This window comes from Nematolebias whitei, chromosome 16 (assembly GCF_014905685.2).
Source record: "Nematolebias whitei isolate Nwh7 chromosome 16, NemWhi1, whole genome shotgun sequence".
Taxonomy (NCBI): Eukaryota; Metazoa; Chordata; class Actinopteri; order Cyprinodontiformes; family Rivulidae; genus Nematolebias; species Nematolebias whitei.
The window spans coordinates 8,836,767-8,862,154 of record NC_056513.1 but is presented as its reverse complement, the minus strand read 5'-3'; the positions used below and the strand labels follow the sequence as shown (position 1 = coordinate 8,862,154).

The 25,388-nt window shown below is 41.2% G+C and overlaps 1 protein-coding gene across 1 annotated transcript in view; it reads left to right on the top strand.

The window, feature by feature from the left end:
• The first annotated feature begins 1,000 nt into the window (after positions 1-1,000).
• Positions 1,001-25,388, top strand: part of LOC119423058 (VPS10 domain-containing receptor SorCS1) — a 186,644-nt gene continuing 162,256 nt past the window's right edge. The window contains exon 1 of the mRNA XM_037690467.1: positions 1,001-1,098. Within this exon, the coding sequence (XP_037546395.1) occupies positions 1,001-1,098 (98 nt within the window). The remainder of the gene's footprint in view (positions 1,099-25,388) is intronic.

Sequence of the window (25,388 nt, the reverse complement as noted above, 5' to 3'; positions counted from 1 at the left end):
TGAGGTTCTGTTAGCAACATGGTCCTGTTAGCAGTGAGGTTCTGTTAACAGCATGGTCCTGTTAACAGTGTGGTCTTGTTTGTAGCATGGTACTACCAGCAGTGTGGCTCCGCTAGGGGAGTGGTCTTCCTAACAGTGTGGTCCTGTACCCGGAGGTGTATTTGTCCGGTGGCAGGTTCAGGTCTCAGCTCTCAATGCTCATTTTGGTTACCTTGTACTTACTAGGTAATTTTTTTGGTAATTGCTGGGTACATTACCTGGTACTTACTGGGTTTGTACTGGTTACATATCTGGTATGTACTTTTATGTACAGGATAACAAGTCGCTTTGTAATGCATCGATATTATGTCCATATTCAGTGGTCCAACTTGAAATATTTATATCTAATGTAATAAGTTAATGTTTCTGAGCGTTTCAGTAAAGTTTGTCCTATGGTTCATGGGATATTTTGCTAACAGACAGATCATGTGATGTGTTGGTTTAAAAGTTAAGCATTAACTGTTGGAGTCAGCCCTGCCTGGCAGCGCCCTGTGTTTTTATTGAGGACAACTCTCAGTCACCGCCATGCTAACATGAAGCTAGTAAAATGGATACAACTCAGTCAGTTTTACACATTAACTGTGGTGTCCATCTTAACTCGGATTGACTTGAAAAGGTAATTAGTAGAATAAGTACATCTAGTGATGCTTTCTGAGAATTTCAGTTGAATACGTCCTGTTGATGGGTTGTTTTGCTAACAGACAGCCACAGGCTCAGGCAGTTACATGATTGATGCCTACATGTTGACGGGTGATAAAAATCATATTACACAGACGTACATTGGTTTATTGATGCTGACAAAAACCCTCAAACTGTCCTGTTTCAGCTACTTTAATCTGTGAAGAGCATTTTTTATTTCATTTGCACAGTTCCTGTGATCGAGGTGCACACGGATCTCCAGCAGAGCTGACCTTTGAACCTCCTCTGCTCAGTTTGGTAACCTTCCAGTCCGAGGGCCACCATGCTGGGTCGGCCCATCCAATTCAAAGTGGGATCTTTCTGGAAATGGCAAACTGCCAAGGAGCAGCCTGCCAGCTTCACCAGGTGCCCGAAGCCCTGGTGAGAAGGCTGGAGTCAGGTACAGCTCTTCAGACCAGATGGCCTTTCAGTGGGGTTACATCACTCTGACCCCCCACATGCCACCTCCTGAGCCCTTCTGGAGACCACTGGTCATGAAGGAAACATATTTTCCACAAAGAACTGTAGATTTATAGAAATGCGTATTGTATTCCTTTGTGCCCGGTGCTCATACATCCTGCCTGAGTGGAAATGTTTGCTCTTAAATCAGTGTCAAATCTGTCTACTATATTTCAACCTAAGTCCCAGCTGCCCCCCCCACCACCCCCCACCCCCACTAACCAATCAGGCAGATTTAAATCCAAACTCCATCAACGCTCTCCACCGAAGCGTTGGCCGTGTAGCTCCTTTTCAAAACTACTCCCAGCACTTGATTGTCATAAATCAAGAAAGGAGCGATCGATGGCGAGATGACGGGCTGCACTGCAGCGCGGCGCCGAGGGAAACGGCGGCTCTAAGTGATCTCTCCACGCCGCTCGCTCACCTCCCGCAAAGCTGCTTAAGGTCAAGGTGATGGGGCTGAAGGAGCTGCACAAGCAAATCTATTCTCTTTGTGAGAAAGCAGCTCAGTTTGTGGCACAGCTGAAATGTCCCTGAGGCTGCTCTTGTCAAAGGTGCTGAGACGCCACAATTTGCCTGAGAGGGAAAGTGTGAGCCAAGACAGAAACATGGACGTATGAGGAATCAAAACGGGTGACCTCAGATTGAGCCGGGTGAATGGACGATATGAGATAGTGAAGGATTAGAGTGCATTGATGATCTGCCAAACGAAAGAGATACAAGGATCATCTAGAGAGCACAACCTATCTGTTGTTGTTCTATGTTTTGTGGTGACGCAGCCAAATCTCACTATTGGTTAGTCTGTTTATTACCATTCTAAAGAAACAGCAAATCTAAAGCTGAGGATTTATCACTCAAACTGAAGAAGGGGGAAAAAAAAAAAAAAGAAAGGAGCTCATTCTAAAAAAAAAAAACCAAAAACCTCCATCATTGTTCCGTAGACTGCTTTAGCTTTTCTTCAAATGAGGCGATCGTGCAGCTTTTCCTCGAGTATCTCCTATTTGTTCCGAGCCACCATTCAGTTTTAGCCTTCCGAGGCTAACACCCGGCTAACTAATTAATACCTTAAACTCGTTAAGATGACGATGAAGAGCAGAAAAGCAGCAATTTAGTTCCAGTTACTTTAGAATTATAAATAAACAAAATAAAACCAGCTTGTTGAGTCTGGCCTTTTTGTTTATAGTATATTTAAATACAATTGAGATTGAAAGTTTATTTTAAGTACTTATGAATAAATTAACATTTCTGTGCTGATCTCAAACATAGAATAGAATAGAATAGAATAGAATAGAATAGAAACAGCCTTTATTGTCCCACGGATGGGAAATTCAAGTGTAACAGCAACAACGGATAAAAATATTTCACACAAAAGTTCCTAAATGTTAAAAACAATATATGAAGAAATAATATAAACAATATCAATAATAATAATAATAACCATCCTATCAATATCGGCATCATCCTAAAAGACACGTTAGTTCAAATTCTGCTTTCAGTTCAGCAGAAAGCCGACACTGATTTAAAGTATTCTCCTTTGATGTTTTTACATCGCACAACAGTTTGGTTTCCCTGTTTCGAGACTAAAAATTAAAAAATTAAATAAAATAAGTGTTCAAGTTATGATAAAAATACGATTATACTGTTATAAATATATCGTTGCCACAGTGACCGTCCCTGGTCCTAAAGTCATTTAGACAAGTCACATCAGACACGTGTTATCTGAAATGATGCTTTATTTCTTGTAAAAAGGGTGATAATTTAAAGCAAACTTTTTGGGTACATCTGCATGTTCGCATGTCAGTGCAGCAAAATAAATTGTGAAAAATAACATTGTTTATAAAAAAAAACATTAAAGTTATTTTTTAACTAGTACGGACAATTTTGTTGACACCTTTTTAAAGAGAAGCTTAATGTTGGTTTTATGTTTTGTGAGTTTCAACTTCGTATCACAGGAGCCTTGAAGCTTTTCTTCAGCATCAGTCTGTGAAGTCTGATGAAAGGGAACAAACATCCACTGGGTGGTTCGGTGTCGTCGTGTTCACAGCACTAAACACAGAGCAGAGGAAGAGGATTATAAAAATCCACTTTGGTGGTAAAGACTTTAAGGCCATCTCCAAGTAACTTAACGTTAATCTGAACACAGATTAAAAAGTAAAAGGTTCATAGGTCTGTCGTCAACCTCGCAGAATGTGGACGCAATATCAAATGCAACTCCAGGCTGATCAAACATATACTGCGGATGGTAGAAAAAAGATCTAAGGAATCAAACCAGAACCATTTAAGATGAACCTGGTTGTGAAATTACATCTCCGTCATACTTTGGATCATAACAGCGCCACAGAAGAAGACCCAGGAGGCTCCACTACTGCCAGAAAAAACACAGACTGGTACGTGTTGACAAAAATAATCTTTTCTGCGTCTGATGAGACAAAACTGGAGCATTTTAGCTTCAGTCACATCAGCTGTTTATTATTATTATCGTGGAAGACTTCCAACAGATTTATCTGTGTCCATAGATGCATTTAAAAAGATTTATTTATTTATGTTTTACATCTGGTGTGGAAGAGACGAGCGAGGCTTCGTTTTTCCTGTGCAACAAGGTGCCACTCCCTGCAACACGGCAACTCTCAGCAACAGAGAGGCTGGAACGGTATTTGTTTTGTGTGCGAGTTCTTCTTTACATCTCTCCCTCCTTCCTCTGTTTCTTTTGCCGTCTCACTTTCAGCTGTCAGATGCTGACTGAATCAGGTTAGAGAGGGGAGGCGCAGAAACCCGAGCAGCGCTGATGAAAATGACAACGCTTCTGCCCCGCATGGCTACAGAGATGCACAAAGTCGCCTTCCTCCCTGAGAAAGAGAAGAGCAGGTTTATAAGAAACTGAGCACACCTGCAGCTGTGGGCTGCAGGTGTGAGCCCGTAATTGGAACTGGAAATGGGTTTAAACACCGATTAAGACTTACGAGCAGTGGCTATTAAAATATTTATGTTGGGTGGAGTGATGTAAATGTAAAATCTCTAACAGTCAGACGGCTTTTCAAACTGAAACTAGAGCAAATTCTTCACTTTCGCAGGAAAGGCAATTGCCTTTCTTGCGAAAGTGAAGAATTTGCTGAAAAACAGCTGGAATTAGCTAAAACATGCTGAAATGGAAGAATAAACCTAAGTTAGTAGAAGAACAAACAAACACATTTGCAAAATGAAGTTTAAATCAGCTGAAATTAGCACAAAAAAGGCTGAAATTAACGAAAAATAGCTGAAAAGTAGCAAAAAAAAAGGCAGAAAGAAGCTTACATTATCAGAAGGAAGTGGAAGGAGTGGAAACGAGCTAAAAATGTGAAAAAGTTGAAAAAACTACATTCAGCACAAAACACCTAAAAAAGTAGCAGAAATAGCAGAAAAAGCTGAAACTAGCAGAAAAAAAGCTGAAAGGATCATAACAAACTGAAAAGAGCTGAAAGAAGTTACCGTATTAGGCTGAATTTAGAAAGAAATTATTACGAAAAACTTTAATTTATCTGAAAACAGCTGAAATTAGCTAAAAAATGCTAAAATGTAGCTGTAAAGGTAGAACTAGCTTAAACTAGCAGGAGCAAGCAGAAGGAACACGTTTGCTGAAAGTAGCAGAAATTAGCACAAAAAAGTGGAAATTATCTGAATAAATCTGAAATTAGTAACAAAAAAAATAAAACATCTAAAAAGTAGCTAAAAAGGAGAAAATTAAAAAAAGAAGCTGAAATTACCATATTGAACTGGAGAGATCACATTTTTTGCTGAATTAGGCTGAAAAAGGTTGACATGAGTGTGAAAAAGGTGAAATTAACTGAAAAACGCTTAAATTAGCATAAACAACTAAATAGCTGAAATAGTCGAAAAATCTGAAACTTGCAGAAATAGGCTGAAAAAAGGACAATAAACTAAAATTAGCAGAAAGAAGTTAGAAGAAGCACAAAAATGTTGTAGTTAGCAAAAAGAATCTGAAAGGAGCAAAGAACAGCTGAAAGTAGCTGGAAAAAAGTTTAAATTTGCACAAGGAAGCGTCACACATTTTGCACATTTACACACAGGAAGTGATAACTGAACAGAGCTGTCTGAACTTTCTGCTGTTTTGTGACATTTACTGATTTGTTATTCAAATAAAACCCGACCCTTTGAGCACATAGTCCGGACACTGGGGGGTGGGGGGTGTCTGTCTGCTTCAGACCATCTGTCACTCAGAGTGGTCAATGTGATTTATAGGTTGAACACGCTTTAAAAGAAAACGCAGCACCTTAAAGGCAGAAGATCCTCTCAAGTCGCCAATCTCATGATGTTCTGAGAACTTGTGAGATCTGTTAGTGCTCAGAACGTGGATGACTCCCGGCTACCACCAAATTCAGCCTAAGCAGTTTCTCTTATTTAGCTGTGTTGATCATGACTCTTCAAACTGAAGAAGAACATCTAAAGATTCCTTTGAGAGTTTCAGTATCATCCACCAGTTGATAACAAGCGAACACACAGACATAGGAAAAAACATTATCGCCTCTTTGCTTTCAGCGGCGGGTGATCCTTCCTAACTGTGTCTGTGTGTTGGGTGGTATCAGCGGTGATAATTAATTTTCCTCTGAACATACTCGAGGTGTGTAGGAATTATTCCACACTTAAATCCAGACAGCCTTGCGGCGTTCAGTTTTTATTTGAGTCAGGTTCCCAGTGTGGCAGCAGAAGGGTTGATCACGTCTTCCAACTGTAAAATTATCAGCTAATCTCTGCATTCAGGCTTCAGATTAATTCTGACGTTTATTCCTTATTGTCCTAACGTCATGAGAAAAAAGTGAACTTTAGGTTTAATCTAAAATATATTTTTGGCTTAAACGTATTCTGGTCGTGGTCGAGGCTCAGAGAAAGTAACATGAACCTACAAACTGTGCCGTGGAACCTAAAGGGAGCAACAAATGTTAGGTGGATCGTTACTTCATCCCTTCAGAAAATAAATCATTAAACTACAGAATCCATCAGAACATTATCTCTTCTCCCCAACAGGCAACAAGACGTGACTAAGACTGAGTTGTATCTTCTTTGCAGCATGACTGAAATCCTAAAATGCACCTGGAAGAGCGGGGGACAAACAGAGACAAGGGATGGGGTGACACGGAGACATGTCTCTTATCGCTTGGGTTTTTATCTGCCAGGGTCTGCAAACAAAAGTCAGCATGTTTGGCTAAATCTGAAACAAATGTACAACAAAATTAAAGTAAACAGAGAAATTATAACAGGGCTCCATTTGTATGACACATTAGTTTGTGTGGGATTGACGAGTCAGTGTCTTACCTGTAGCAAGTAGTCAGCGTGAGCTCAGTTTGAAGCATCGAGAAGAATACACAAATACTCAGAGCAGAAAAAAAATAAAGAGGACATTTTCACCATCTTAAACTGGTCTGTTGGACGTTTGCTGAGGAGAAAAGAAAGCACAATGATGATAAAACGATTACTTCTTGAAGAAATTAATATCACGTGCCACTTTAGATGCTGAACTTTCAGTTAAAATCTATCGTGATCTGTTTGTTTGAGTGTTGGGGATGAATGTTGAATTTGGTTGTACTGAGACCTGTCCTGATGTCCCTGTGATGGACCATGACCTGTCCAGGTGTTCTTGTGATGGACTGAGACCTGTCCAGGTGTCCCTGTGATGGACTGAAACTTGTCCAGGTGTCTCTGTGATGGACTGAGACCTGTCCATTTGTCCCTGTAATGGACTTAGACCTGTCCAGGTATGCCTATGATGGGCCGAGACCTGTCCAGGTGTCCCTGTGATGGACCGAGACCTGTCCAGTTGTCCCTGTGAAAGACTGAAACTTGTCCAGGTGTCGCTGTGATGGACTGAGACCTGTCCATATGTCCCTGTGATGGACTTAGACCTGTCAAAGTATGCCTATGATGAACCGAGACCTGTCCAGGTGTCCCTGTGATGGACCAAGACCTGTCCAAGTGTCCCTGTGATGGACTGAGACCTGTCCAGGTGTCCTTGTGATGGCCTCAGACCTGCCCAGGTGTCCCTGTGATGGACTGAGACCTGTCCAGGTGTCCTTGTGATGGCCTCAGACCTGTCCAGGTGTCTCTGTGATGGACCAAGACCTGTCCAGGTGTCTCTGTGATGGACCAAGACCTGTCCTGGTGTCCTTGTGATGGCCTCAGACCTGTCTAGGTGTGCCTATGATGGACCGAGATCTGTTCAGGTGTCCCTGTGATGGACCGAAACCTGTCCAGGTATGTGCCTATGATGGACTGAGACCTGTCCAGGTGTCCCTGTGATGGACTGAGACTTGTCTATGTGCCCCTGTGATGGAATGAGACTTGTCCAGGTGTCCCTGTGATGGACTGAGACCTGTTCAGGGTGTCCCCCACCTGTCATACAGTGACTGCTGGACATCGGCACGAGCTCCTTGTGACCTGAAAATGACAGAGAATGGGTGAATTTCCAAATTGAAACTATAGGTGTTCATAAATAGGTCCTTGCGGGACACCAGAACTTAATTTAGCTGCTTTATAAATATAATTTTTAATAAACACTTTATGTGTTTTCATGTCAATATTAAAAACATTTTAAAGTAACAAAATGACAACATTTTGTAGTAAAACAATAAATTATTTGAACACTGAGCAACGTTTCTACAGAAACTCTAACGAGAGACAACTCTTCTGACTTGGGTACATTTACATTAAATAGATCAATACAATCAACGGAATCTATGAAAAGTTATTTTCCACGCCACCTCCAGTTTTAACCAAATGGAATGAAAGAAATATACTGTATATCAAACAACGCTTCTCTAAGTTTAGTCAGGTCTTTAAGTTGCATGAACACCCTATCGTCAATCTTTTAGCGTCGCAGAGCAAGGCGGCAGCTTGGAAAGTTTGACTGTCGAACATTAAAAAACAAATAAAGAGCATGACTCACGAGTGACTCATGGAAATGTTTCCTCTCCGATCGAGCGCCTGAACAACGTCTTGACTCGTTGCGTCGTCTATTTTTATCTCCGAGACTTTTCTGCCTCTTATCTTGAGCAAGACTTTTTTTTTTTTCCTGTTTGTGAGCTGCAGTTCCTCCACCTGGGAAACTTGAATTTTGCTGGTTCGAGCATTTTCTACCTCAGTTTGGAGGAATTTGCAGCCTAGCAGCATTTTTTTTTTCCAAGGTGCTTGTTTCAGTGTCACCAAAGCACCTGAAGGTGGGTGGGATTCTTTAAATCTGTGCAACGCTACATTTTCTACCCCCCTGCTGTCCCTAAACCTGGTTGCTGAGGGGTTTCTGTCTTTTTGACATTGTGATGGGGCAGCTATAGTGAAGAATTGTGTCTAATGAGATTTTTCCCTTCGCCCGGGGGCTTCAAGAGCCTTGCTTAGTTCAAGTGGAGGTCTTATTACCACGCGCTTCAATCGAAGGACTGTTTTCAGATTCACACCTCAAGCAAATTCTTCGCCCATTTGATCCGTCAGCGTGGCTCTGATGAGCTGATCTGAGAGCACAGAGCCTCAGATGATGGGAGATGGAGGCTTGCTGAGTGCAGCGGCGCTTCGCAGCTTTTAATTGCTGCAGAAAAAAAGGATCGGGTCAGAATGACACATGCATTGTGTGGATTAATGGAATAAAAAAACTGTCAGTGTTGTCAACCCAAACCCATATGGAAAGATAATTAGAGGAGCTTTAATTAGTACATTTTTCACAGATGGTGGCGTCTTGCTGGGTTGATTATAGTCAAAAGATGCCATTTTGAAGCTGAAAGTCTGGATCATGACCATCTCCAGCATGTGTGTGTGTTCTGAACATGATGGGGGTTAAAGGGGAAGAAGGTTTGGGAATATTTCTCATCAGCATCAATCATCAAATTGTTAATTTTATTGATTAACGTTGGTCTCTGCACTTTGTTTCAGTCTGTTTTTATATGTGACTTCAGCTCGCAGGGCTCAGTTTCAACCCAAAGCAGAGTCAGATTAATGTTGCAAAAACAAGCAGCGATGGATAATGAGGAGTCCTGATGAGGGGAGTCATTTAAAACTTAATGATGAGGAGAAGTTGTTTTATTCTAAGACGAGCAGAGGTTTTGAACACGCTCTCCTCTTTTAGCATTCAAGGTGTTCACAGCTGCTTCAGGAAACACTGAACGACTAATTGAGTTGCAGAAGTGTATGTCTCTACTGCTCCTGGTCGTTGTTTTCCACCTTTATGTGATCAGATCTGCACAAAATGATCCAAACTTTAGTTTCAGAACATTTACGGGTCAAACTGTAGTTTACATGTAGAGACAGTTGTCCACTGGGAAGCTGCTTCATCTGTCAAGGTTTCAGAATACAGCAGTTCATCATGTGATGAACTGAGACCTGTCCACGTGTCCCTGTGATAATTTGAGACCTGTCAATGTGTTCCTGTGAGGGACTGGAGACTTGTCCTGCTGTCTCTGTGATGAACAGAAGACTTGTCCTGGTGTCCCTGTGATGGACTGGAGACCTGTCCTGCTGTCTCTGTGATGAACATAAGACCTGTCCAGGTGTCCCTGTGATGGACTAGAGACCTGTCAAGATGTCCCTGTGATGGACTGAGACCTGTCCAGGTGTCCCTGTGATGGACTGAAAGCTGTCCAGGTGCCCCTCTGATGGACTGAGACCTGTCTTGATGTCCCTGTAATGGACTGGTGACCTGTCCTGCTGTCTCTGTAATGATCAGGAGACCTGTCCAGGTGTCCCTGTGATGGACCGAGACCTGTCCAGGTGTCCCTGTGATGGACTGAGACCTGTTCAGGTGTCCCTGTGATGAACTGAGGCTTGTCCTGGTGTCCCTGTGATAATTTGAGACCTGTCAATGTGTTCCTCTGAGGGACTGGAGACTCGTCCTGCTGTCTCTGTGATGAACAGAAGACCTGTCCGGGTGTCCCTGTGATGAACTGAGACCTGTCCAGGTGTCCCTGTGATGAAGTGAGACTTGTACTGGTGTCCCTCTGATGGACTGAGACCTGTCCTGATATCCCTGTAATGGACTGGAGACCTGTCCAGGGTGTCCCTGTGATGGATTAAGACCTGTCTAGGGTGTCCCTGTGATAATTTATACCTGTCCAGGTGTCCCTGTGATGAACTAGAGACCTGTCCAGGGTGTCCCTGTGATGGAATGAGACCTATCCAGGGTGTCTCTGTCATGGATTAAGACCTGTCTAGGGTGTCCCTGTGATAATTTGAGACATGTCCAGGTGTCCCTGTGATGGACTGGAGACCTGTCCACGTTTCCCTGTGATGGAATGAGATCTGTCCCCTGTGATGGAATGAGACCTGTCCAGGGTGTCCCCCACCTGTCACACAGTGACTGCTGGACATGGACACCAGCTCCTTGTGACTTGTAAGAGACGGGGGATGGATGGATTTCCAAATTAAAACAATAAGTGTTCGTATAAAGGTCCTTGCGGGACACCAGAACTTAATTAACTGTTTTCTAAATATAATTTTTAAAAAATACTTTGTGTTTTAACTTCAATATTAAAACTATTTTAAAGCAGCAAAATGAAAACATTATGTAGTAAAACAATTACATTTTTGAACATTAAGCAGCGTTTCTACAGAAACTCAAATGAGAGACAACTCTTCTGAGTTTAGTAAATTTACATTAAACAGATGAAACAATCAACAGAATCAAATTGTGGTTTACATTTAAAGACATGCTGTCTGCTGCGAAGCCGCTTCATGAATCAAGGTTTGAAAACACAGTTGTGTGTCAGATCTGCTGATTACAAGCTAAACAAAAGGTGGAATTTACAGCATCGCTTTAACTCATAATAAAATGCTTTAAAAAAAAAAGATAAACGTAAAAACAGATGAGTCTGACGTTAACGTTTCCTCACCTAAAACTTCAATTCTCATAAATCTCAGCTCTATTTATAATTATTTACAATATAAAAAAGCATTATAAGCATATATAAAAATACTAAAATAAACTACTTGTACTACGATTCCTACTTTGTGGTTTTTCACTTATCACAGGGCTTCAGAGTACTGATCCTCCACGATTGAGGGACTACTGTACGACTTGTTCTTTCCCGATAAGTAGATTATTATTTAGAATGGATATAAAAGTGTAAAATATATTTTTTAAAAGTAAATCTGCTAAGATATGTAAACGATATACTCCTTTGGTAAAGAGTTAGTCAGGAGGCAACTGTCAATATAAGAAACACGAGAAGTTGGAGTTAATGTCTCATGATGAAAACCTCGGCTGCATTAAAGAAGTAAACACTGGAATTATTCAATGTGGAGAAATTCCCTCCACTTCTGAGGCTTTTCCCTGCTGCCCTACAAAGGAAGCTCATTTCAGTCAAGTTTTGGGTTTTCGGTCAGGATTCAGCCCTCTTGACCACAGGAGAGGGCTGGCATATATAGTCGGACCAGTTAATTTGTGTTTTAGCTCAGCCTCTTTTCCCAGAAACAAACCAAAACAACCTTTAATACTGCAAATGAAGCTCTGATTCCTTTCATCTTCCCTCCTACCATCACACAAGATGCATAAAGCTGGCCGCCTGAATAAAAGACTCAACCCTGACCCTGCTCTCGTGTTTACAATGTGAAGATCATTGGTAAATGGACTGTACTTGCATAGCACCTTTCTACATCCTCCTGGTACTCAAAGCTCTACAACACAACCTGTGCCCCTATTGACCTCCACACACATTCATACAGCACTCGACATCTCTACAAAGATAATCTGAATCTGTAAAGACTGATCAGAGCTTTAGATCACATTTATACACTGATAGGACACACATCAGAGACAATGAGAGGTTCCGTGTCTTGCTCATGGACACTACAGCATGTGACTGCTGATGGAATCAAAACTCCAAATGTCCTGTTGCAGGATGACTGCAAGAATCGCGTTACGGCTCAGTTCACACAGCATTTGAGTCTGAGTGTTCACAGCATGGCACATTCCCTCATACAGGCCAGACAGCATCACAATGGCCAGAACAGCTGCCGACGTTTATTGAATTTGTCAATATGCCAGGTAACCACCAATCCAAAAAGTAGAAATCTAGTTATCATAAATCCAATTATGCACACAACTTCAACATTCTCGACCAACAATAAGAACAGACACATGATCTTCCACTGCCCCCAGGAATCCATATCCGACTGCGGGTGTCCCATTGGAGCAGGAGGGCTCTCCTTCGCCCTGTCTTCTTGTCGAGAAAATTTGATCAATTTTATTGAGACCAGCTGACCAGATCCATAATTTACAGTTTGGAAGATATGCAAAGAGAGGCTCCAAAAGGTTGACAGGACAAAGAGCAGAAGCAGGGGAAGGAGCGGGAGGAAAAAGCATCCGCCTGCACCGAGAGCAAGAAGAAAAGAAAAATGGAGGGATGGACTGGGAAAATTACGAGGCTGCACAAGTCTTATTACCAGTTCAGATTTGGTAACAGTAGCACCAAAAACGATTATTTTAGACATATTTTTGCGTGAGAGCTGCAAGCTGCTCAACAAGCTAAAGGAAACTTCAAGTACACGAATATCTGAAAAGCAGAAAGAAGAAGCTGAGAGAAACATAAAAAGGCCCAAATTAGCAGAAAAAAAAACAAAATGCAAAAAAATAAAATAAAATCAAAATATGAGAAAAGCAGCTTAAATCAGTAGAAAAGTAGCTTCAAATGTAAAAACTAAAACTAGCACCAACAGCTGAAATGAGCAGGCTGTAAACAGCTAAGGGTTTGAAGGACATAGAAAGCTCCATTCATTTTTAATAGGATAAAACATGGCCGACAAAAGCTACTTTATTGTTCTTCTTTAGCTGCTCCCTTTTTCAGAGGTCACCACAGCGAAGTAACTCACACAAAGACTTGGAGATTGTTTTTACACCGGATTCCATTCTTTTTTTTTTCATTTATCTGTTATTTATCCAGGTCATTGAGCCACACAAACTCATTTTCAAGAGAGACCTGTTTAGGGAGAAGATGGTGGGGGTTAAGGGCCTTGCTCAAGGGCCCAGAGTGAGGCAAATGAGGTTAGAGACAGGTGTGGGTGTTTCACCTTTTCCACCCACATTTTGATGTTGTCGGAACAGGGAGTCAAACTAGCAACCTTCCAATCATAGACCCACCTTCTCTAACCTTTGTTCCACCACTCCCCCCAGCAAAGCTACATATTTGCTATACAGTAGTCCCTCGCTACTTCGCGGTTCGTTTATCGCAGAGTCGCTCTATCGCGGTTTTTCAAAATAAGATTGGACATGACACACATTTGGCTGATTGATGGATGAGCTGCACGATCTGCATGGAATTTTTATTTAAAATAAATTATTTTAAAAATATTTAGCACCTGCTGCACATTTGTGCAGCCCATACTGCAGGATAAATTTCCTGCTGCAGCTGATCAGCTGTTCTGCATGCAGAGCGGAGAAGTGGGCGTGGCCAAGAGCGCTTGCAGGTGGCAAAGAGCAGATGAGGCAGGGAGCTGAAATAATGATATTCTGTGCTCTTTTAGAGCTTTAGAGTTTAGGTCTTCAGGGTACAGATCCTCCACGATAAACGAGGGACTACTATACGGAAGAAAATCGGACCTCATTTTTATGGGATTCTGGCACCGACTGTGTGAACGTTAACCCAGCTGTTAGTTTTTATTTGAATCACTGATACTGGCAGCGCTGCTCCGCTCATCTCCTGGAGAAACTTGCCTCGGCATCGGTGGTATTTTTAATTCTCTTTGGCCCGTCGGACCGAGCGGAGAGGACAGGTTGTGTGTCTCCATCAGTCATCGTGTCGTCGTTGCATCAAACAGGGAGGAGTTTCATCACTCCCGTCTGCACGGTGTCATTTCCAATTCTTTTTGTTGCATCGAGGAAGATTAATGCTGCATCACAGCTTAAGTCAGAAACATTTTTTTTTCTTTATATCGCTGCAGAATGACGGACAGAAGAGTCGAACGAGGCTCGTAAACCGAGCCTGACCGCCTGCAGGGAAGGCTGCTCGCAACATATTAAAGTTATTTCTTGAGCTCGGAGGTTTTAATACACACAGAAACTAGTTTAGTTTTTTTATAAAATGAGCTCTAAGTGATATAATCCGAGGCTGCAAGGTGATAAAACACGGGGGTCTTTTCACCTCGAGCAAACGTCTTCCTAAAAACGGCCTTGAATCAAAAGAGAGCAGATAAAGTAAAAACCATTTACTTTCAGTCACGGAGGAAATTTAAAAGGAATGGTTTTGTGCGAACATCAAAAGGCATAGATAATTTTTATTCACACCACTAAAACTTTGTCTCTGGAGTCTAAAGGGAGTCCGATAACAGACTAGGTTCAGACTGAAGGTTTATATCCATGTGGAAAAACCAGCTCCGCTTTTATTCTGTAGGAGGCTTCAAAATAAAAGCATGAAATGTTGGTGGGAAACAGCTGTGCCGTTTTTAAATAGCTCAACATTTTTAGTTGCTTTGCAGAAATAAAACTTTAATTATTTTGCTAACTCTATGAAGCGTGTTAACATGTTTTTCATCATGAGCAGATTAGGATGGCACAAATTATTGCTAAATTATAATCCCAATATGAGCGAGTGTAATATCAACAACAAAAAGGAGAGCAATAAATCATAAACTGTTATTTGTCATGCACCATGCAGTCATGTTCTTCTGTTAATAATATATTTATTCAACCCAACTGACTCTGGACTTGAGGAAAAAGTGAGTTTATTGCAATAATTTTTATTTTTTTTTTCTCTGACTCTATTAATGGCACCACGAACCAAAAAGCAAAACAAACTGTATCTGATTTACATTTCCTCAAATCTTTGCCTGATTTTTAGCAAAAACCAAAAAAGCTAAAGAGAAAAAAAAAAAAAAACATTTGGAAACTCAAAAATTCTCAAAAGCTTCATTTCCTGCTGTCCGCCCATAAAGCTGCAGTTAGACTAAAAATAAATAAAACAATAAACAGGATTATTATAAATAAATATATCAATGTTAAATGTGCAACAACAAATCAGAACCATATCAAGTCAATGAGGATGTAAACTTTTTTTAATGTCTTGGTTTCGTTCAGCAGGTATTTTCACTTGGACCATAATTGTGTGAATCAGACAAATTTAATAAATTGTAAATGTGATAGGGCAGCACGGTGGTGCAGTTGGTAGAGCTGCTGCCTCTCAGCAAGCAGGTCCCCGGTTCAAATCCTGGTCCGGAGGCTGTGTATACATATATATATATACAGTATATATATATATATATTTTTTTTTTTTAATGAAGTGGGCCGGATTGAAGTTACCTGTGGGCCGGAAATTGCCCGTGAGCCGCCAGTTGAATAGCCCTGGTTTAATATGAGCAGCCCAGCTGTGTTGAACTTGTTCTGTAGTTTGAACCCTTTGGAGTCGGATGTTCTGCTTTCAGTTGAGATGCAGCAACCCGACAACAATCAGATCTTTGTTGGGTTTTTTAACCTATAAAAGGAGGAATTTAAGCTGCAGAGTTCAGATTTTGTCTTCCAAACCCAACATTTTACACTTTCTAACTGTTTCTGGTGGATGACGCTGCGCCAAGAATGAAAGAAAACACAGAACGTGCTTGAAGCACCTTGTTTAGGCGTTTATTTAGTTTTTTGTCGTTCCGTTGGTGCCTGCAGTTCCAGTGAATGTTTCGGTTGAAATGGTGGATGAATAGCCACGTTGCTGTTATTTACTGAACATTTAGCAGCCTTTGTGCTGCTCACAGCCACACAGCTGCTCTTATTTGAACACATGGAGCAACATTTTGAAAAATGTAAACCACCTGAACGTAATCATTCGTTCTGTAAGTTGTTTTTCGTTACAGTTTCTGTACATAGATGATTGGGCGTAAGCAGCAAAACTAACCCAGCACAAATAAAAACACATTAAGCCAAGTGTTAGATTGACATTATTCAGGTAAAAATGTTTTTTTTTTATTTTTTTTACGGAGTGGTGGTTAAAAAGAGCAACATACAGGATTAAGATGTGACGATTCAAACCACAAAAATGAGACTTTAATAAAAATGATAATTAACTAAGTAAACAGGGCTAAATAATTTTAACCTGACAATGAGAAACATCAGAGGATTTACAGAGGAGGGCTGATTGTTGAGTGGAAACAGGTGAGTTGATGACCGATTCAGAGCAGGTGGTGAGAAGAGGAGCTGGAACAAAGACCCCCCCGAGGAAATCTGGAGGCTGTTTGACGAAATCGACAAGAAAAATCAATAAACACAAAAAACAAAAGCTAAACCCCAAAACGTGCCAAATAATTGCAGATTATTAAAGTTTTGTTGTAGCTTCAGTGTTATTGAGAGCTCTGTTAGATTAATCTGTACATTCTCTTTGAAATGCGATTTAATGTAATTTAAAAAAATCATCCGTCCTGCTCCTGCTGCCTTTTCATGCTTCATAGAAGCAACAGGTCCAGGAGGGAGACCCAGACATCGCAACGCTCTCCAGCTCCTTTTAGGGAGTCCAGAGTGTCCCGAGGCCAAAGTAATCCATAATCCATGCAGGCTCTGGGTCTGTCCCCGGGGCTCCTCCCAGCGGGTCATTCCTGGACACCTCCAGAGGGAGACGCCCACCTGAGCTGACTTGTGACATCCTGAAGAAGTGAGTCTCTGAGTTTCCTCTGGACAGCGATGGAATCATTAACTTCACGCAGACTCTCCCACTGGTACATTTTCATCTTTAAATCACTTCTTGGTCTGTTGCCTTCACACATCTCCTCCTACATGTCTCTGCGTGAGTGCAGCTACAGCGTGCGCTCTCAGGACATTATTACCTGCAGTGTTCCCTCAGTGAGGACTGAACTAGGCAAAAGGGTCTTCTCCTACTCCGCTCCTGTTACTTGGAATATCTTACAAAAGATTTGAAGCTCTCGACCTTGACCTCTCTAAGTGGCTTTAAGAATCTGTTGGACTCCTGGCAAGAACGAGTGGTGTAATATTTTAAATAAACAATCAATGCATGGATTGTTTAGTTAAAATGTTACAGTATTTAAATTTAAATTGTAGAGAAGAGATGTGCAGCTGGACAGCAAAGGGTTAACCCTTCACGAAGCTGCTGCGGCACGGAGCAGAAATGTGGGCGTGGCAGAGAATGGACGGAGCTTCTCCCTGCACTCGTGGGCTGCACACAGGTGCTAAATCATTTAAAATAATTTATTTTAAATACACAATCCATGCCAACTGTGTGTCATGTCCACTTTTACTTTGAAAAACTGCAAAAGAGCAAGTCTGCGAAAGTTGAACCGCAAAGTAGTGAGGAACTATCCATCCATCCATTTTCTTTACCCGCTTATTCCATTTTGGGTCACGGGGGTCGCTGGTGCCCATGTCCAGCGATCACTGTGCGAGGGGCGGGGTACACCCTGGACGGGTCGCAAGTCCATCACAGGGCCACATAGAGACAAACGAGACCAACAACCGTTCACTCTCTCACTCACACCTAGGGACAATTTAGAGTTACCAATCAGCCTAACATGCATGTTTTTGGTCTGTGGGAGGAAACCGGAGTACCCGGAGAAAACCCACACATGCACGGAGAGAACATGCAAACTCCACCCAGAAAGGCCCCTGGACCGGGGTTTGAACCAAGGACCTGCTCGCTGAGAGGCAGCAGCTCTACCAGTTGCGCCACCGTGCTGCCCGTGAGGAACTACTGTAATTAATTTAATTCTAGTAGCTTTATTTCCCTCTGCCACCATGCAGTGCGAGGGTAAGTAGTGTGCGGGTAATGCTAACGGTTTTTTTCATTGACTTCAAAAATGTATTTATTTAAGTTGTAAATCTTTTATGTTGCTTGATATCTTTGCAATGTTGTTGTGACTTTTGCTTTTCATTTTGGCGGCAAAACCGAAGTTGGTATACGCGTCGTATTTTCCCACGTTGTAAGACAGTTTGGCGCCATTTTCAGTTGTGCGCCCTCTTGTGGTTGCTGACTGTAATGGCTCTGCAGATGCTTTGCCGCCGTTTCACAGTGTAACATTTATTTTTGTCATGTGTAGGAGCCAGAAGTGCAAGACACAGAAGACAAATGATGTGTTTGGTTTATTGTCTTCTGAAGGAGAGCAAATAAACAGTTTTTAGATGCTCAGTCATTTGAAGAAAACAAGCCTCGTTACATATACATTCTTGGCACCAACTCAAGCCTGTTGCAATGTAGGCTCCATCAGGTCTTCCCAGTGTCTTCAGTCTGGTTTGTGGGGTTCGTGGACAGAATCTTAAGGTGCATTCATGGAGAGGAGGGTTTTTCAGAAGATGTGGTTTTGTTCAGTCCATGACCTTCAGCATGCACTAGAGTGGTAGAGTTGAACACATTTCGAAGAGCTAAGAAGCCAACATATGCAAGGCAACTGATAATATCTGTGAAAACACTTTGAAAAATATCCATGGCATCAAAGACATCTTTTTCTGTTTGACAGAAAAATACAATCTAACAAGTTTGTTGTTTGTTTTTTTTCTCATGTGAGCGTGAGTTTGAATGGAGGCGGTTTGTTATCCCAGTTTAACAGCTGGCCCAGACAAACGGCTCTCTGCTGAACTGAAGCAGATTCTGATTTGTTTTCTCTATCAAAAGACTGCAGAAGAATAGAGCTCCACGAAGAACTGCAGAACGCTGCATAATTACAACAAATTATGCGCCGTCATTTGTCATCCCAAAAAGCTCATCGCACCAATATTTGCTCTTTGTTTGTAATTTGATCAAGCGTCTTGTTTAGAGTGACAACAGAGTCTGTCAGACAATTTGCAGGGATTTTGGTGATGTTTATACAGAGGGAATGCTTGTTTTTAACAAAGCTTCCCATGTTAAGTTGTACCTTTAATATCGTCATTCACTTCATATGATATTTAGTGATATGAAGAATTTTTAGTGTTTTGGTTCTTTTCTACAGATGAGGTTCTGAGGAAATGCATTTTAAAATACGGTATTAGAGTTTTAAGTTGATTAAAAATGTATACAGCCTGTCTTCAAGAACAGACATTTCTGCCAACAGTGCAGTCTTATCTAGTTATTATTTTAATATAGTCGTAATGCTTCTGTATTTATAGAAATATTAAATAATTTGTAGCTTTCTTTGGAGCTTTTCCAGGTCTGGTGAACTGTGTTTTATAGAAGTCTTAAATCTGAGATGAAGCCATAATTTCCCTTTAGGCTGTATTTTATTCTCTGGAACCATGGAAGGGAGGGGACTATTGAACATACAAAAAAACTTAAAGGGCACCATAAAGGGTACTTACAGGGCACTTACAAGATATAAAGAGTACTTAAAGGATACTTATAGGGTACACAGGGTATGTACTGGTTAACATCCAGGGTGACATGCATAGTACTTGCTGGTTAACATACACTTTACTTACAAAGTACCTACATAGTAACATGCAGGGTACTCGCAGAGTATGTACAGGATTACATAGAAGATACTCACTGGGTATGTACAGGGTAACATACAGTGTACTCACTGGGTATGTACATGGTAACATACAAAGTACTCAATGGGTATGTACAGGGTAACATACAGGGTACTCACTGGGTACGTACGAGGTAACATACAGTGTACTCAGTGGGTATATACAGGGTAACATACAGTGTACTCACTGGGTATATACAGGGTAACATACAGGGTATTCAATGGGTATGTGCAGGGTAATATACAGGGTACCCACTGGGTATGAACAGTGTAACATACAGATGCTTACAGGGTACTCACAGGATATGTACCATGTAACATATATTATACCATGCATTGTACTTACAGATTTGCAAACAGGGTACTTTTTGGGTGTTAAACACAATACTTTAGTTGCACATAGTCATTTTATGGTTTTCTGATGATTCCTTTCTTTTATCAAAGCTCACGTTTTTGTGAGACATGAATAACCAGAGGTGGCTTAAAAAGTCGTTCATCTTTGCAACCAGATCACAGAAACATTTTGTGAAATTAGCTTAAGTTTAAAGCATCCTTGAATATTCCTTTTGACTTGGTGATACAACAAAATTTGCAGTTAGCAAGAAAATTGAATTTTTAATCCGCACATAAAATAGAGCACAGGTTGATTCAGTCAAAACATTTCACCAACACACCAGGATCACAAGACGTTTAACTCTTAATGTCAGATAAACTGCAGGATGTTTGAACTAATTACATTATAAATGGTATAAAATCACAATGCAGTGTGTAGAGTTTACCATTCCTCCAAGCCAGATCCTTAGCAGTTCTGGTTGGAGAATATTCAGCTCCAGACGAATCACCCCACATCCCCAGGCCTTTCATTTGTCACCACTAATGACCAGAGTTGCCTCTCTCTCTCGCTCGGCTGTTGTTTTACCTGCAACACTGGATTGATTTGCGACTCTGAGGCGAAGCAGCTGTGAGACACTGAGATAAAGTTTGCATTGAACTCATTAAAGTTTGTATTACCCAGTGTTTAGCGACCAGATTATAGCAAAAGAAGCCATCTGCTTTGGGGAACACGGCTCCCATCACAACTCTGAATAATTTACCACACAAACTTTGTTGCTTGTGTCAAAAATTAGCAATCCAGACGAGTAGGTTGATATCATTAGGCGAAGTGAGAGGTCTAGGTGTGTCACAGCTGAACCAATATTATGCAGATGGTGTTTTCTGGGGGTCCTTCGTGGTGCTCTTTGTAGGAGTCAATTAATGGAGTTGGCTATTAATCTCCTCTTCTTCACTTCGACATAATTGGATCGACTTGCTGAGAAATGAGACCGACTCTTTTTGGGTAAAGAACTTTGTCAAGTTGCTATCCACATAGCTCAACTTCTCTGAATAGTTTTTTTTTCCTTGTGATCATCGAGGACTAATAAATAAAAAAAATGTCTTTTTTATGAGTGAATTCTAATTAAATACCCTTCAGTAATTTGTACAATATTAGAAAACTTTTACAGTAACTTTATATTCCAAAGAAAGGGGAAAACTGAATCTTTAAAAGCTGTCAGATCACCGTGATGCACTAAAATAATGATTTACTCAGGTTTTGGAATGTGGTTTTACACCACGTTGGTACAAGAAATGATCAGGTGCCTTCAAGGACTACAGATCTCCTGATGTCCCTGGAGACGTAGGTGTAAAATCTCCCCAATCCAAAACCAGACGTCATCAAACTCTGAACCAAGCCCAGAACTATCATAGAACTCTGATCCATGTCCAGGACTATGAACCAAAACCAGACCATCACCAAACCCAGAATTAAAACTAGAAGCAGCACGAAACCCTGATTTCAAAGCAGACTATCACAGAATCTTTATTCAAGCCAAGACATGACAGAATCTTGTTCCAAGACCAGTTCAGTGGAAAAAACCTTGATCCAAGTGCAGAAATATCACAGATCCCTGATCTAAGTCCAGATCCTCATCGAATCAGGTTTTTGGACTAGCTGGTAGAGTCATCAGGTATTCATTGGGACAGCTGTGGTTTTGGGGGTGGCTGTGGCTGAGTGGTTAGAGCAGTCGTCCTCCAATGCAAGAGTTGGGGGTTCAATTCCACCGGCAGCCACATGCCGAAGTGTCTGCAAGACACCAAATCCCTCATTGCCTCCGATGTGTGTACCATCGGTGTATGAATGTGATAAAGCTCTGATTATTATTTGAAAAGATATAGTAGAGTGTATGAATGGGTAAATGAGGGCACAGATTGTGTAGTAAAGAGCTTTGAGTATCTTGATAAGATAGAAAGCTGCTATATAAGTACAGTCCATTAACCATTCATTGGTTTCACAAAAGGTCCAATTGGGCCTGAAATTAATTACTTAGTCTTGTTGTTTTTACTGAGCCACATCTGAAAACCATGAGTTAGTCCTTCACAGAGACCACGAGTCCAGACAGTGAACGTTTAATAAAACCAGTGTGACGAACATGGAACTGATCCAGGTCCAGTTTGGTTTAATCCTGAGTCATAAGACATTTTATAGGTTCACAGGAACGTATTAATGAGCCACAGAGTAAATAAAGCCGTGGCGCTCTGTCTGCTGGTAGATGATTGGTGGCACAGGCGGCTGATCTGGGACAATTTGCAGCATTCGGTAGATTTTGTTGTTTTTTTGGGGGGTGGGGGCTGGTGCATACAAAATTCATTACTGTGTGGGACAAATACAGATGGTGCAGCTCTCTCATCCAATCCTGGAAATGAAACAAAATCAAACATTTCTGTGACCAAATTCATTGTGGATGGCAGATTTATGTAACGGCGGCGCAGGCTGCTGTGCCGAGTGCATTTCTGTAGGACGTGACTCGGAAAACATAGTTTTTCATGTGTCGTTTGAACACTTCAGTGGTGATGATAACTTGTCATCGTGTGTGGTTTAATCTGGTGGCGGTGGGGGCTGTGATGAGCTCAGCAGGCGGCACAGACAGAACCACGGCTAGAAACATTTCTGGACGTTACGGCACAACCCTTTTTACTTTTAGCGTAAGACGTTTGTCCTCCCTGTCTAACAGCAGGCATTAATTTAATGCTAAATGTAGCAGTTTTTTATGAGTTCCACCTACAAATGCAGACATTTCTGGCAAATTTCCCAGCATTCCATTTTCCCAAGACGTTGATCTTGACAAACGACATTTTTGACCAACAGGGAGCTTCAAACTGTTGTTTCAGACAAGTCATTTTTGGTAATTGCATTGAAAACTTTAAAAGAAAACAAATCTTTGCACTTGTTCTTTGATTTACTCTCTTTTAATTATGGGTCATTTGATCATTTTCAGTTTTGTGTTCTTTTTCATCTTTAATCACATTAAATGAAAATCAAACATTCCTGTCTAACCATTCTCTACTGAAAAAAAAAATGCTGCAACTCTCCCTTTTTGTTTCTTGTTGTGGCTCAGAAGTCTTCATATCTTACATTCTTTGATGGATTGCATATCGCCCGCCGCCCTGTGGCCAAACATTAAAAAGCAAGGCATTGTGCGATCATTTAGTTAGTGGCACTTCAGCAGGGGATCACTCAGCTTCTGCAACAGCCTAATTTCTGTAAATCTTCAGCAGTTGTAGTCATTCTTGTGTTTGCTAAGGTTGGTTTGCTATGTCGGCCATCTTGAATCAGGCTGATGCACATCTAAGCATTCTCATTTGAGAGTTTCATTAGAATCTGCTCTCTTCATGGTGGATTTCTAGTCAACGTAAAGATGATTGTAAAATTCTGTTTGTTTATAGAAATATGCACAGACTGGCTCCAGAACACACATCAGAATGGTGCTGCTCTTATTCAGGTTCTACGCCATCTACATGGGTCCTTTTTGGAAGTTTCACATTCTGAATCTGAGAGTAACGGAGATCTGGTGAAATCTGTGGAATGATCTGACTTTAAAATTTTTTTTTATTAATTTGATATTTTGGCTTTTTAATGAATCTGATACTTAATTCTTCTGGTACTTTTAACTTCCGTCCGTCCGTCCGTCCGTCCGTCCATCCATACATCCATACATCCATCCATCCATCCATCCGTCCATCCGTCCATATATCCATACATCCATACATCAATTCAGTATCTTTACCTGCTTCTTCCTTTTTTGGGTCATGGGGGTCACTGGTGCCCATATCCAGCCATCACTGTGCAAGAGGTGGGAGACATCCTGGACAGGTCTCCAGTCCATCACAGGGACACATAGAGACAAACCATTCACTCTCTCACTCACACCTAGGGACAATTTAGAGTCACCAATCAGCCTAACGTGCATGTTTTTGGTCTGTGGGAGGAAACTGGAATACCTGGCAAAAACTCGTGCATGCACGGAGAGAACAAGCAAACTCCACCCAGAAAGGGCCCTGGCCGAGATTTCCTTCTCGCTGAGAGGCAACAGCTCTACCAACTGCTCCACGGTGCCGCCAGCTTTTAACTTCGTTTTATATTATTTTATTTATTTATTTATTTATTTTTGTTTCAATGGCGTATATTTTTATTTAATTATTTGTATGGCTTTGATTTGGGGATTTATTGTACAGCACTTTGGTCAACTCTGGTTATTTTAAGTTGAATTGATTTGTGCAGTTTGAGATATTTTGCTAATAAACAAACACCATCACCGTCACGGAGCTGACAGAAACTCCTCAGAGTAAACGGCCAAACGTTGTTCTTTAGAATAAATTCAGTCACTGACAGACATGAATGTGTTTTTTGATACGGGTATATATTTTTGATGCTTTTCTGTTCAACCTCAGCTGTGAGCGTTTTAGCTTCCTGCCAAAGAAAAGTTGGAGCTGTGGAAGGCAACCTTCCAGCTGGAGGACGCCCAACCTGAACCCCAGCCAGCCCAGAAAACACATCTGGAACTTTGACCCATTTCGGAGCTGAAATCTCACCTGACGGTAGAACAGAAAGCCGAGTTCTGAACGGTTCACGTTTGAAGGTTTTCAACAGCTTCTCCAGACGCTCGCCGGGTTTGACATCTTGTTTTATTTATTTTAACGTGTTCGCCTGTCGCTGCTCTCAGGTGGTTTCTCCTAACACAGGATAAGAATGGTGACAAACTCCAATTCACACGACATGTACAGGAGTAAAGATTCAATAGATCTGCCTGAGACAGGCAAATGAAGTTAAGGTCCATAATGAATTAAGTTGAGGAAACCAAACAGAACTAGAGGATGTTTTTAATCATTTTATGCATGATCAGATTTTACTGCAGATGTTGTACCCAGTACGTGACTCTTTAATATAAGGGGCATGGCACTGAACAGTTAAAATGCTTTATGGCCCAAATACGTTCACACTCTCAAGGAATCTGGTTCCATTTGTCAGCGCCGCTGCTGAAAACGAACAGAACAACAGATTAAGAGGCAGAGGATCAGGACAAACAGATACTATCAGATAAAAATGACAAAGACCCGTCCACTGCTTCAGAAACTGATGGGGGAGAAGAAACAACTTGGTTCTGGTTCTGCAGAGTCTGATTTGGTTGCATGAGTTCCTGTTCAACCTCTGAAGGGACAACAATAATTTTACCCTCTTTACTTCCTGTATTTTTATTTTTATTTTTTAATAATTTGACTTCCTAAACTTTGTTGAAGCTCCAGCTTTGACCTTTGTCTCAAAGTTCACCTGCTGACCTCAGTAGGACAGGAAGCTGAGGCCAGAACTCAACAGAACCACATTAACGGCCACTGTAAGGTGTGCGATAAGGTTTTTGCCCATGTCGCTGTGTTCTTCTGTCTTGTTAGCTAAATATGTCATAGACCATTGAACAGATTTAAATTAAACTCTCTTTTTAGGGTGC